This window comes from Camellia sinensis, chromosome 6 (assembly GCF_055761805.1).
Source record: "Camellia sinensis isolate YWXY chromosome 6, ASM5576180v1, whole genome shotgun sequence".
NCBI lineage: Eukaryota > Viridiplantae > Streptophyta > Magnoliopsida > Ericales > Theaceae > Camellia > Camellia sinensis.
This window is the reverse complement of record NC_138966.1, coordinates 109,851,602-109,864,569: the sequence shown is the minus strand read 5'-3', so window position 1 is coordinate 109,864,569 and position 12,968 is coordinate 109,851,602. Positions and strand designations below refer to the sequence as shown.

The window sequence follows — 12,968 nt, the reverse complement described above, 5'->3', positions numbered from 1 at the left end:
AGGCATAGAATCAGTTGTAGGCATGATGGAGTTGTCCTCCCCAGCCAACCTCAGATGGACGTCGGCTGGGATATCAAACTCACGCCTAAAGTATTCTAACTTGGATGAGGTGTTTACTCTATGCTTCCACATACCCATGATATCGGCTTAAACTGAAGGGGTTGGACTTCAGGAGAGTGTGTTTCTAAGGGGTATTATAGACCTCGGCTAAAGCTTAAAAATACATAGAATCTGTGGGGAATCGTTTCAGTTTTCCCTAGACAATAGTTTAGAGTTCTACAAACAAATCCCAAACCTAGATCTATGGAAACGAAGATTGAAGGCACGAATCTGGAAAACAGAAAAGCACGAATGCGCTTCAGAATCAAGAACAAAGATGGACTACCAAGAACATTGTAAGTATAAAAGAGTATAAAGTCAAGAACAGTGGCAAAAGTGCAGAAAAGTTGTGAGCAGTGCATGTATTCAAGACATGGGCAAGGGGCAAAGCCGTGAAATAAACACACTCAGATATATGATTCGCAAATCGAATGTTTGAACAAAGCAGTAATGGCAACGAGTAATGAAGAGCATAAAAAACTGAAATTAGGAAAAACAGTAAACTCACCGAAGAAAAGAAGCCGGTGCTGAGTTCGCCGAAGTCAGACGAACGACAGCTGCAGAAAGGATTAGTAAGAACCTCGCCGGAGGAGGTGGACGGAGCAAGTTGCAAAGCTTTAGAAGCTTGAACAATGGAGGATTTGGAAGAAAAAGCTAGAGAGAGAGAAAGCCTCAGAAACGATGGAGAAAAGTGAAAAAATAAGGAAAGGGGAAAAAAGTTTTGTTAAAACTTGAAACGGCGGCAAAACAGAATTAATGAGCCTAGAACGACGGATTTGTCAGACGGCGCACACAAGCAGAATTCGACTTACAAGCGCGTAACAAGTACGATCCAGTAAGGGGAAGGCACGTGGCCTAAACGGTTGAGTTATTATGTATAATAGCTCATACGCGTGAAGAAGCTCTTGGAATTTTTTATTTTAAAGAAGACATGTCGGCCTGTAATAATGATCTCGGCTGAATCCGAAGTACTGGCAGGAAGTACCGATATAGGTTCCATCACCTCAGAATGCTGAGATAATAGAACCTAGGGGGCAGTTGTAGGGATATATTTTCTGAGCACTAACACGTGGCCAAGATGACGCCGACGTGTTAGTCGAGGTACCACGTGTCCTGGTCATGACGCCGAGGTTATCTCGGCACTGCCGAGGTTATCTCCGAAGATATCAAAATCCGAGATAAGCGGATAGGGCATAAGAGTCCTAGAATGATGAGGGGACTCAGCCTGGATAAAGATAAAGCTCTTAGAGAGTTTATCTCTATCTGTTAAAGAGTCCTGGATAAGCACTGAGCTAAAGTACATTGAAGCTAGGCTTCTATTGGGACAAGGATTGAGTTAATTATAAAAGAAAGGCACCGCCAATGGGTCTAAGGTACGCAATTTATATTTAGAACAGAGAGTTTAGCAATTGATTATCTTTGAGAGATATACTGACTTGATCGTCGGAGTGCCCCCAGGTGGACGAACCACCGCCGGAATCTTCTCTTTCTGTTGCAGGTCAGCCAGGTGTCATCTATTCTGCCAGTACTCTCCAGTTGAATACTGAGTTGGTAGTGTAGTTAGAAAATCACTCGCACACATGTTATGTTAATGAAACATCAAGTTTGATTTCACATAATTGACATGCTTTTGGGCCTTGATTTTTGCGAAATGATCTTCAATTCATGATATTCTACAAGTTTCTAATTGTTTTCTTAAGTTTTGGCCTAAGAGGATGAGTTTTGATATGTTAAATTCGAGTTTTGAGCGTGGGAGTGCAATCTAGAAATTTCAGAATTCTGCTCCTGCGCTCGAGCGACAGATCCTGTGCTCGAGTAACCACCTTTATTTTTGAACCTCCGCTCGAGCAACCAAAAGTTGGCTCGAGCGTAAATTGCATGCTCCTAGAAGTTTCTATGTTTTGTAGACTGCTCAAGCGACAAGAGTTGTGCTCGAGTGAAGACCTCAGTCTCACATTCGAGCTACCGTCGAGTGGAAAAATCAAGCAACTAGTACTTTTGCAAAGTTTACAGACCGCTCAAGCAACCAGAATTGCGCTTGAGCGACCTCTCACATTTTTGAACGTCTGCTCGAGCGAAATAAGCTGTATTTGAGCAAGGACCCTGTTTTTAGCAAATCTGTCTAAGTGTTGAACAACATGTTTTGGCATCCTCATTGCATCCTAGACATTCCTAGTCCGAGATTAAATATAATAATGAGGATAAGGGCTAGAAACACACTAAGAACAAAATAAGATAAGTTAAGTACGACTCGAGCATGTGTTTCAATATGTGCATCTGTTATGTTTGTGTAGGTCATGTGCCGTGAGCTGTTGATCTATTGGTTGCTATCAAAGCTATCTATGCAGTTATCTGTGAGTAATAACTTAGTAAAGCTATGTTTGATATGAAAATACTTTCTGAACACTATGATATGTTATGAATTGTTTCTGAATGATACAAAAGGCTATTTTGTGATCCATAACTTTGAAATGTATTTGCGGTATTCTTAGCAGAGGCCCTCACCCAGGGGAAATAATGCTGTGACTTGTGGTCATGAGGCCCTCGCCCGGAGGAAACAATACTGAGGCCCATGTATAAGATATGTTACCTGGTACCAGAGGTTCCATTATGGAACTTGATATGTTTGACCAAAGTGATATGTTAATGCTAATGGAAGTACCACATATGATTTGAATACGAATATGAACAGGACTCTGTTTTTGATACAACCATGCTTATTTCTTTGATTGATATGATACAGCACTGGACATCATTTATTAAAATCTTTACCCTGTTATTATTCATTGAGCTTTTGCTCACTATTTATATTATGTATGTAGGTGACCAGGTGCGTGACCAGGCTCAGAGTTGATGACCTGGAGTCTCCGTTTTGTCGGCCAACTATTGTGCCACCCGAGGAGGTTCCAGAAAGGGTTCAATGGTCGAGTTTTGTAAACCAAGACATAAGCTTAAGACTTTTGTTGTTTTGTGACTAGTTCTTTTGTTCTATTTTGTGTATGATGACATGGTTGGATGGATGTCTATGACATTATATATGTATATATATACAGGGTTTTTAAATTATCTGTCCCATGCATATCTGCATAGCTCCATGAACTATGTATGTTTTTATATTTACTTCTGCAGTCCCTTATTGCGTGATAATCTGTTCAGAGGCCTTTAGTAATCCAAAGATTATTGGCCGGTTACGACGCTAAACCTATCGAAGCGGGTTTGGGTCGTGACAGTTAGTAAAATGCTCTGATATCATTGTTAGAAAATATAGGTTACCTTAGGCGAAAAAACATCCACGCAGTAAGATCCGGAATCTTGACTTGGTCTTGTTGCAAACTCCACATCAGTAGAGAGGCTATTAGAGTCTCCCTTATGGAACACACACTCCAAATTGGCAAGGTTGCTGATTCTCTGTCATAGCATATTACTAACTCTTTTTCGCCTATTGCTTGTTTTCGCCTCTTGATTAGTACGACATTGATTTGTTTATTGCTTATACTATTAGATTGATGCATCATTACTATTGTTTTATATTATGGCATATTCAAAGAGTTTTTATTTTTATTTTTTGGGTAATACACATACAACAAATGTTTTGGTACTCAAAACAGAAAATAAAATTTCATTTTTTGTAAATGAAATTGACATATTTAGATTGTACTCCCCATAAGCTTTTTATTGATATAAAATAGGTTTTAATCAGTGTTAAATTGAAAAATATATGATTTTTCAAATTTTTTGAGTTAAATATGTATTTTTTGCATACAACAAAGTTTTTGGTACTCAAAAACAGAAAATAAAATTTAATTCTTTTGTAAATGCAATTGACATATTTAGATTGTACTCTCCATAAGATTTTTATTCATATAAAACAGGTTTTAATTGGAGTTAAATTAAAAAATATATGATTTTTCAAATTTTTTGAGTTAAATATGTATTTTTTGCATACAACAGATTTTTTGGTACTCAAAAACAGAAAATAAAATTTATTTTCTTATAAATTAAATATACATATTTAGATTGTACTCTCCACAAGCTTTGTATATTTTTCAATTTTTTTGACTTAAATATGTATTTTCACTGTTATAATAATACCTAAAGATTACACGTGAGTAAGTAAAAAGTCTCACTTTTATTAAAAGTATCATTAAAAAAATGAGAATATTATTTTAATCACAATTAATCTAATTGAATGGGTACCTTCCAAATAAATGTGATTATATATATTTTTTTAATCACAATTTCTATATAAATGTGATTGAATATATTTTTTTAATTTTAATTTTATATCTCTATAATAAAACAATACTATTTTTAAAAGTGTTTGGCCTTATTCGGTTTGTATTTGAGAAACATGTTTTGAGATAAAAAGTACGAAAATTTGTTTGGTTTGATTCTTTTTCAAAAGATATTTTGAAAAATTATTTTGAGAGAGAATTTTGAAAAAAATGATTGATTTGATATGTATGAGAGAGGGATTTGTTTGAAAAATTTGTAAACCAAATAAGTTTTGAAAAAAAATTTTTAAAAAATTTATTTGATTTGATTACTTTTGAAAACTTATTTATAAAGAATTTTTCCCAAAATTTTATGAGAAACATAACCAAACAAGCCCTTTTATATTTATAATTGGCTGTTCCCTTTCGTCGACACCCACACTCCTCAGTCGCAACAACTACGGTAGCCACCATCTTAGCCTCACACAGCATTGCGAAGGTGAACACACACATATATATATATATATATATACATATATGCTTCAGTTTTCAAGAGTTAAACTATTCGGAAAGCTTTGATAAAAATTTATCTTTGTATAGAATGAGAACCGCATGACTTTACCTAATTTGTCATCTATGATTGAATCTCCAAATTCATAGAAAAACTATTGTTCTCATACAGCAAAAATCCCTAATTTTTCACATCCCTAAAGCTTATACTTACAGAGATTTCTGTTTCCTTCAGTTTGGGTATTGCTCTTTTTGATCACGGAAGTTTTCTGAATTTTTATAATATGGTTTCGTACCTTCAAAAATTTTCCTCCCCTTCTAGCCATGGTGTTTCAAGAGATTATGTTGATTAGGTTATACTACTCTTTCTCTTTTGGTCTACAAAAGATGCTGATGCTGATGTGTTTTTATCTTTATTAATTAATCTTTTGCGATTACATCATTATTGTTGAATAATTCATCACATCATTATCACAACACATTGGTTATGAGCAAAGGCCTAAACTGTTATAGTGATGACGAAAGATACTGAAAAGTTCATTGTGATTTTCAGTTGGGAATGCACATTTTGAAACAAGGTAGATTTGTATTCTAATTCCTTAAATTTAGTGATCAAATAAAAAAAAAAAAAATTGCCCCTTTTCTTTCCTCACTCAGTTCTTTTTAAAAAGGATTTATGCAAGTAATGGATTGATAATAAAATGCAATTGACTACTCACATAAAATTCATGAGGAGCAGATTGAGGTAAGGCCTGTAACATATCAAATATTAAACTTTCTCAGGGAAAAATTTGGGATTCATTCATTGAACTTACTTGGGAAACATATTGGGATTCAAACAAAACTTATTCTGGAAAGGCTCATATCATTTCAAAGAGTAAACTTGAATCCCAATATGTGCTCTATATTGCTACTTGCTAGCTGTTTCTCATGTAGTGTAGCTGCAGTAATATTAAGTGTTTCAGTAGTGTAGCTGCGGAGGAGAACGCGCTTGAGAATGGCGGATAGGCCGAGTAGTCTTGGTCCAGTTGATCGAGAGTGCTCTCTCTGAACTAGGGTTTCCCTCCAATGTTTCTTCTCTCTCATCTCTGCAATAGTCGAACCCCAAGGTACTTACAATCTCTTGATCCCTTACTCTCACTTTTTCTCATCACCGTACCAAACCCTAATTCACCCGATTGTTCTAGAATGAAAATCACGTTCCTACGCAATGCGATTGATTTTCCCAGTTGCCACTCTAAGTTCCCAGATTTGGGGGTTTTGTGCGGACTTCATTTTGGATAGAATTTATCGAGTTTTTGTGTTTGAATCTGCTGGTGATCATTGTGATTTGTTTTTTTGACGGTTTGATTTCAATTGGTAGTTCCAATTGTTGATTCCATATTCACTTACACGTTAGCAGTTTGTTAGAATTGAGTCAACTAAAGACCAAATTTTGAGCAACCAATTTGGAACAAGCATTGCTTTCATTCGAGTGTGGTTGCTTTATTTGGAGGTCTTTGGTATTGTATTAGATTCTTATGCTGTTCAATATGCATGGTACTCAATTGTTGTTGTCCACTTTAGACTACCCTTTAATGTATTAGACGCTATGCAATACTTGAATGGCAAGGATTGAACTGGGATTGATACTCAATTGTACTAGCTTGTAGAATCTATTGTAATTTATTTTCAGTGCCTAGAGTAGAATCTCTTGTAATTTATTTCTGGTGCCTTGAAAAGGAATAATAGAAAGCAAGTTTTCTAGAGGGTCTCTTATACATAATTAGCAAACATATAAAGTATGAAAACAATATGGTTTGAGTCATTTATCTCATTAGGGACTTCAGCAATTTCGATATCCAAACCCAAGATCTCCCTGATATGTTTGAATGTGTGGCTACTTATCTATAAAAAAGAAGTGACAAGATTTTGATTTTTTCCTTTCCCTTTTTTGTTTTGTATTTTTTTCCCCAATAAGCAACAAAAATTTATTTTGCATTTTCCCTTTTATGTTTTTGCTTTTCTTTTTATATCTTCCTCTCCCTTTCAGTGGGTGTAGAGATATTACTTCCTTTATCCCATTTTATGTCTTAGTTGGCTTTGCACAAACTTTAAGAAAACATCCTTGAATGATAGATATAAAAAATGTCCTGTTTTGAATATTTTCAATTTATAGCCCAATTTTTTCTTGAGGTTTTTGGTAGCCCGTCGTCATAAAACTTTAATTACTTCTGTCATACACCGATGAAAATATCCATTTATCAAATGTGTGTTCATGATTTTTAACTCCTAGTTCAATCTTTATCAAGAAATAAAGAAGACAAGAAATCTCGGTGGTTGCCTTGTGTCCTTGATTTTGCATACACAATGCGTTTTCATTCATATTATGTGTATAAAATATAAATCTATCTTGTTACTTGTGATGTAATATGGCATTGTTTACAACTTACAACAAGTATAAGAAAATGGCTACATTGGACCATAAATAAGGCTCTGTTTGCCAAGAACTTCCCTTGTTTATAATTGTGTTTACAACTTACAACAAGTATAAGAAAATGGCTCCATTGGATTATGAACAAGGCTTTGTTTGCCAATAACTTCCCTTGTCTATAACTGTATTTACTATTCAGATCTCATCTCACCACCTTCTTTAGTATCCCTTCTCTTTCTAAAACTATCATAAATGAGTACATTTTTCAATCAGGTAGGCCGGTTTCAACGTCTACATTACAAGCCATGATTCTTGTGATTCTTGTTCTCAATCGCTTCTGAACTTCTTTTTTCTTCTGTGATAAGCATATCTACGGTCAGTTTTAACATATAAATTAATGAAGAGTATTAAGGTAAGTAACGGTCAAAACTTTTGACTTTTCAAACTAGAACACAAAATGGGACTTCCAAAAATGGAAATTGGGACACATAAAAAGTGTACAAAGGGAGTATTTTGATTTCTACTTGTTGAATTTGGGCCATGTTTGATTGCCGATTAATTTAGGAGGGGATTGGATGCCATGGATTGTGGTTGGGATTAGTGGGGATAAGTAATGCCATGGATTATATGCACCATAGGATTAGTTGTATTATGTTTGGTTAGGGTGGGATAAATGGTGGGATAAGATGGAAAGATTATTTATGACCATTGGATTGGGGATTGATATAATCTCATGGTCTTGTTCAAGTAATACCATGGGGGAGGTCGTATTACTTATACTTATGTGAGTTATACCACAAACCAACAAGGCCTTAGGTAGTGTTTGGTTCATTGGAATGGATTGTTCATTCCATCAAAATGTCCATTCCCATGTTTGGTTGACGAAAAAAATAATGAAAAATGCATTGCAAATGAAATTTTCATTCATTATTGTAAGGGAATGATCAATCCATAGGGGAGCCTAAGGAATGGCCATTCCCCTCTAGTCCATCTTATTTCAATAAACCGAATAGAGCATTAAGGTATTCCGCTTCTTTATGGACTTGTGTCTTTCTCATTGGGAGTATAATGAGAGATTATAGAGGAAGTGAATAAATTTGGTAACTCATTCCATTTGTTGGAGTTTTTTTTCTTTGTGACTCACTTTTTTAAAGTGTCTTGTACTTTTTCCATTATTTTGATTTTTTAGAATATTCTGGTTCCAAGTGAAAAAGTTGTTACGACTTGTTAGGTTGAAGTTTTTGGTTCTAAAGATGGAAACAGGAAGGCAGGTTTTTTCTGTGGATCTTCTGGAGAGATATGCAGCGAAGGGGCATGGAGTTATCACATGCATGGCTGCTGGCAATGATGTTATTGTTTTAGGAACTAGTAAAGGGTGGATCATTAGACATGATTTCGGAGTTGGAGATTCTTATGGTATGCTCTTATCATTTACTTGATTGGATTCTTCCTTATTAACTCTCTTTTGTGATTCAACTGTAAAAATCATTAGAGATGGGACCTGTTAAAAATGAGATGTGATATCATATGATTGTATATAACTTCGACCTTATGCTCACAGTTGTCATATTATAAATTACAGATCCAATTTGCCAATGTAACTCTTAGGTTAACAATCAACCATGACATGCTATGCTGGAAATTGGAGTATCATGTCTTCTCCCAAGTTCAGCTAGTACTATTTACTTAACCAAAATTTTCATAGATGGAAATGGGATGCTGCCACACTGATGGATTCAGTGCGGTTCAATTTTAGGGATAATATTTGTAAATGGAACTCTTTGCGCCATTGTTTCATTCCTGTTAACAGGGTAAACTAGTGATGATTTTTGAGGTGGCAAGTTATGCCCTATATTTCTTTGATATATCTTATTCTATAATACATACCATTTGTTGATTCCTCTTGATTTTATTGTCATTACATGTTGGGATTGCGATAATCACATGCAACATTGCAATTTATGTGGTCACTTTGTGCAACTGTTGGGATCTGGACCTTGGGCTGCATCCAACACTTAACTTATATTTTCTTGATCATTTCACTCATAGATATTGATCTCTCTACGGGTCGAGCTGGGGAGCAATCTATCCATAGAGTTTTTGTTGATCCTGGGGGGTGCCACTGTATTGCTACCATTGTTGGCGGTGGAGGTGCAGATACATTTTATACACATGCTAAGTGGACTAGGCCACGTGTTTTAAGCAAACTGAACGGTCTTGTCGTGAATGCTGTTGCTTGGAATAGGCAACAGATAACAGAAGGTTTGTGTTTGGTTTCTCAGCCATCCCTCTGTTTAATACACCAACTAATATGTCAGAAGAGGGATTTTTTCATATTAATTTATTTCTTCTGTTGTATCTAATGTCTTTGCAGCTTCTACAAGAGAAGTCATTCTTGGTACAGATAATGGACAACTCCATGAAATTGCTGTAGATGAGAAGGATAAGAAGGAGAAGCACATAAATTTTCTATTTGAACTTAAAGAACTTCCAGAAGCATTCATGGGTTTGCAGGTCCTCCCCTTCATTTCACCTCTTCTGATCCTTTTCCGTTGGGGATACATACCAATCTGCCACTTGGGGATTTCCTCTGTATTAGGGGAGGCTTGCTTACTTTTAGCAATATTTAAAATTGCTTAAAGATTTAGTATGTACATGGTTGGTGCTAAAAGCCATACAGTTTATATATGGTGTTTCTCCATCAGATATATGGATTTCTTTGAGTATTTTAATGCTCCTACAAAATGTTAAATTTTCTAATTGATGGAATTGGTCATTTGAAAAAATAAGCATGCATGTGGATGATCACTGGATTAGTGAAGTGGCTGTTGAGAAACTAACCTTCACTAACTATTTTACCCTCTCTGGCTTAGCTAGAGTTTTACTTGGGTTTTGCCTATAATGTCTTTTTCTTACCTTTGTCTTTATTTTATTTTATTTTTTTGCAGATGGAGACAGCTAGCACAAGCAATGGAACTAAATATTACATGATGGCCGTTACTCCTACGCGGCTTTATTCTTTCAGTGGCATTGGGTCGCTGGATGTGAGTTTAATTAAGTCCGTGTATTCCTGCAGGGGCCTGTCAAATCTGCAATACTTATAAATTTCTTCTGGGGCCTTTTATATCTGCAATTAAAGTTACTTCATAAAGTCTCTCATGGCCCGATTATTATTAATTTATTACAGCCTTCTTTACCATAGAATTTGGCCTTTGTATGGACTCCCGGTGGTTTAGTTAGTGTTGAAGGTCATGATGTTGAATTTAAGAGCTCTATATAGTTGGTTCACAGTTTTTTATGTTCTTAAACCCGCCAGGTGGTGCACCCGGTAGCCCATATAAGTAACTCACGAGTGTCTTCTTTGAATAATGCATGTTAACAAGAAATTGACCTTATCAATTCCTTTCTTCTTGACCTAGTGTTGATACTATTTCATTAGCTTAGATCTTTTGCCTGCGTTCCTTAGGTTTGGCCATTCTATACCTCTTGCAGTGTATGTTTATTTATGTGTCCTACATCAATGTGAGAAGCAATTTCTAATTGAGCTAAATAATATATATTTTTCTCTCTTACCACTGCATAGATTTATTAGAACTTTTCTATTTTCTTTAACATTTTTCTTGGAGGTTATATTTTTGACAACCTTCAACTTCTAGTGCTCTATAAATGTTAAGAAATGATTATGATTATGCTCAACCTTTTAGGGTTTATATTTTTGTCAACCTTCAACCTTTTATTGCTTTATAAATGATTATGCAAGGTTATTCCCCCTTGGACCACATATTAAATATTGGGAGTCTTCGAACTTCACAAAGAGAAATCCTGTTTCTGTGATCTTATTTTATATGTTAAGAATTGAAAATTAGTGGCAAAGTAGTTGAGACTGCTGATCAAGGGGCTTTGGCTTGACCAAGGCTTCTAGACCCTGTAGCCCTCTTCCTCTTAGGTGCTTGTCTATCTGAGATCTTGCCCTAATACCTCAACAATGTTTCTCTAATTTGTAATCAGAAGGTCAAGCATCTATTTCACTTATAGAAAGAAGTGAAGTGTTTGCTCTGAGGTTCTTTAATCTCCCATCCCAGTTAGGCTTAGAGTTGATAGGGAGGTACACTAATATATTCTCTTTGGATTTTTTAAGCTCACTTCCCAACCATCCATTTCTCCATCTATCATGTCTGTAAGGCTGCATTAAGTAATCTAATTAATTGTTGCTTTAAACTCATAATTTGCAGTAGCTCACCTATGTAGGTGGTTATATTCGTGGTTCTCGGGAATGCATCCTTCCCTGCATTTGTCCCTATTTTGTAGATGATGTTTTATTTGTCTTATAGCTCTTTGTGATTAATACATTTTATTTGAAATTTCATGCTTATTGATTTTAATGCATTTTCTAGACTGTTTTTGCTAGTTATGTTGATCGTCCAGTGCATTTTATGGAACTTCCTGGTGAAATACCAAATAGGCAAGTGCTTTTGATATAATGAAATTCAATTTATTGGGACACAGATAATAAATTTTAGATGCTTCTTTTATTGTTGTTGTATTTTCTTTGGATTTACATTTCACCTATTTTGCCATGAACTCATTGTGCTTGTTCATGTTTTAAACGCTACTAAAAAGTACATAAATAAAATTAGTTAATGGCAGCAGTGCCTTGGATAATGATATGAAACATATACTGTACACATTGAGAACTGTAAATTAATCTAGTTCGTCTTTTCATTTGGAGCTTGATGAGAAGTAATCCATTTGGCATAATTGTCACACATAAATGTTCATGCTATTGGAAACGTAAGGAGTGAAGATTTATGACACATGGAACTTGTAGAACTAGATAATACATTTTTGAAACAAGAAAAATGTTAAGATTAGGTACATTGACAACTACTATCCCATATGTTCATACCTAAGAAGTACGGACACTTCTAAGAAGGTGACGTATTCGTGTCATGTCCGTGTCGGACACCGACACTCTTTGGACACTCTTAGGACACGTGTCCGACACTCTTCAAAACGTGTCCTAATTTTTAAATTTTTTTAAAGACCCGGACACTCTTTGGACACTTGAAAGACACACATGTCAATCACATAAACACACGTATCTATCGATTGGACACATATGAAACTAATTATAAGTTTAAACAAAATAACTTAAGATACAATAATAAAACAAAAATCATATAAATTTGTAGGAATTAGTATCATATTGCATTTTGTATTATCTTTGAATGATATATTAATATATATAACATATAATAAATATATAAAATTACATATTTCACGCGTGTCTCCCACGTGTCGTGTCCTTTATGTTTTGAAAATTAACGTGTCGGTGTGTCTGTGTCTGTGTCGTATCCGTGTCGTGTCACGTGTCCGTGTCCATGCTTCTTAGGTTCATACGCATGCATGAAAATTGGTAGTATGCATTGAGTACAAAATACAGATGTTTAAAATCTACAAATATTTATGAACTAATAAGATATTTTTGAGTTTTGACAAAAAGCTCACTGCACTGTTGGCTGCCAGACATTGCATGGAGCCTCTAGTTTGTTGAACTACATGTAGCTTCACCTTATTTAGGCTGTCCACGGTACTTTTATGATCTATCAGATGTAGTTACTAAACCAAAGAGTTTATTGTTGTTGCGAAACTTGGTATGATTATTTCAGTTGTTTCAATGTGCTGCACTAAACCATGCCTTGTTCATTGTATCAGTTGGTTTGTTGTTGCCA

At 35.2% G+C, this 12,968-nt stretch overlaps 1 protein-coding gene across 38 annotated transcripts in view; it reads left to right on the top strand.

The window, feature by feature from the left end:
• The first annotated feature begins 4,698 nt into the window (after positions 1-4,698).
• LOC114260872 (vacuolar sorting protein 18) overlaps positions 4,699-12,968 on the top strand; it is a 37,167-nt gene continuing 28,897 nt past the window's right edge. For 6 of the 38 annotated variants that reach the window (XM_082874470.1, XM_082874453.1, XM_082874445.1 and 3 more), the window contains exons 1-6: positions 4,699-4,812; positions 8,468-8,652; positions 9,286-9,498; positions 9,611-9,750; positions 10,185-10,280; positions 11,631-11,698. In XM_082874470.1, the coding sequence (XP_082730596.1) occupies positions 8,490-8,652; positions 9,286-9,498; positions 9,611-9,750; positions 10,185-10,280; positions 11,631-11,698 (680 nt within the window). In that variant the 5' untranslated portion in view covers positions 4,699-4,812; positions 8,468-8,489. Of the gene's footprint in view, positions 4,813-5,300; positions 5,402-5,788; positions 5,933-8,467; positions 8,653-9,285; positions 9,499-9,610; positions 9,751-10,184; positions 10,281-11,630; positions 11,699-12,968 lie in introns of those variants that run through there. The other 32 variants (XM_082874456.1, XM_082874447.1, XM_082874451.1 and 29 more) reach the window with 20 other exon arrangements.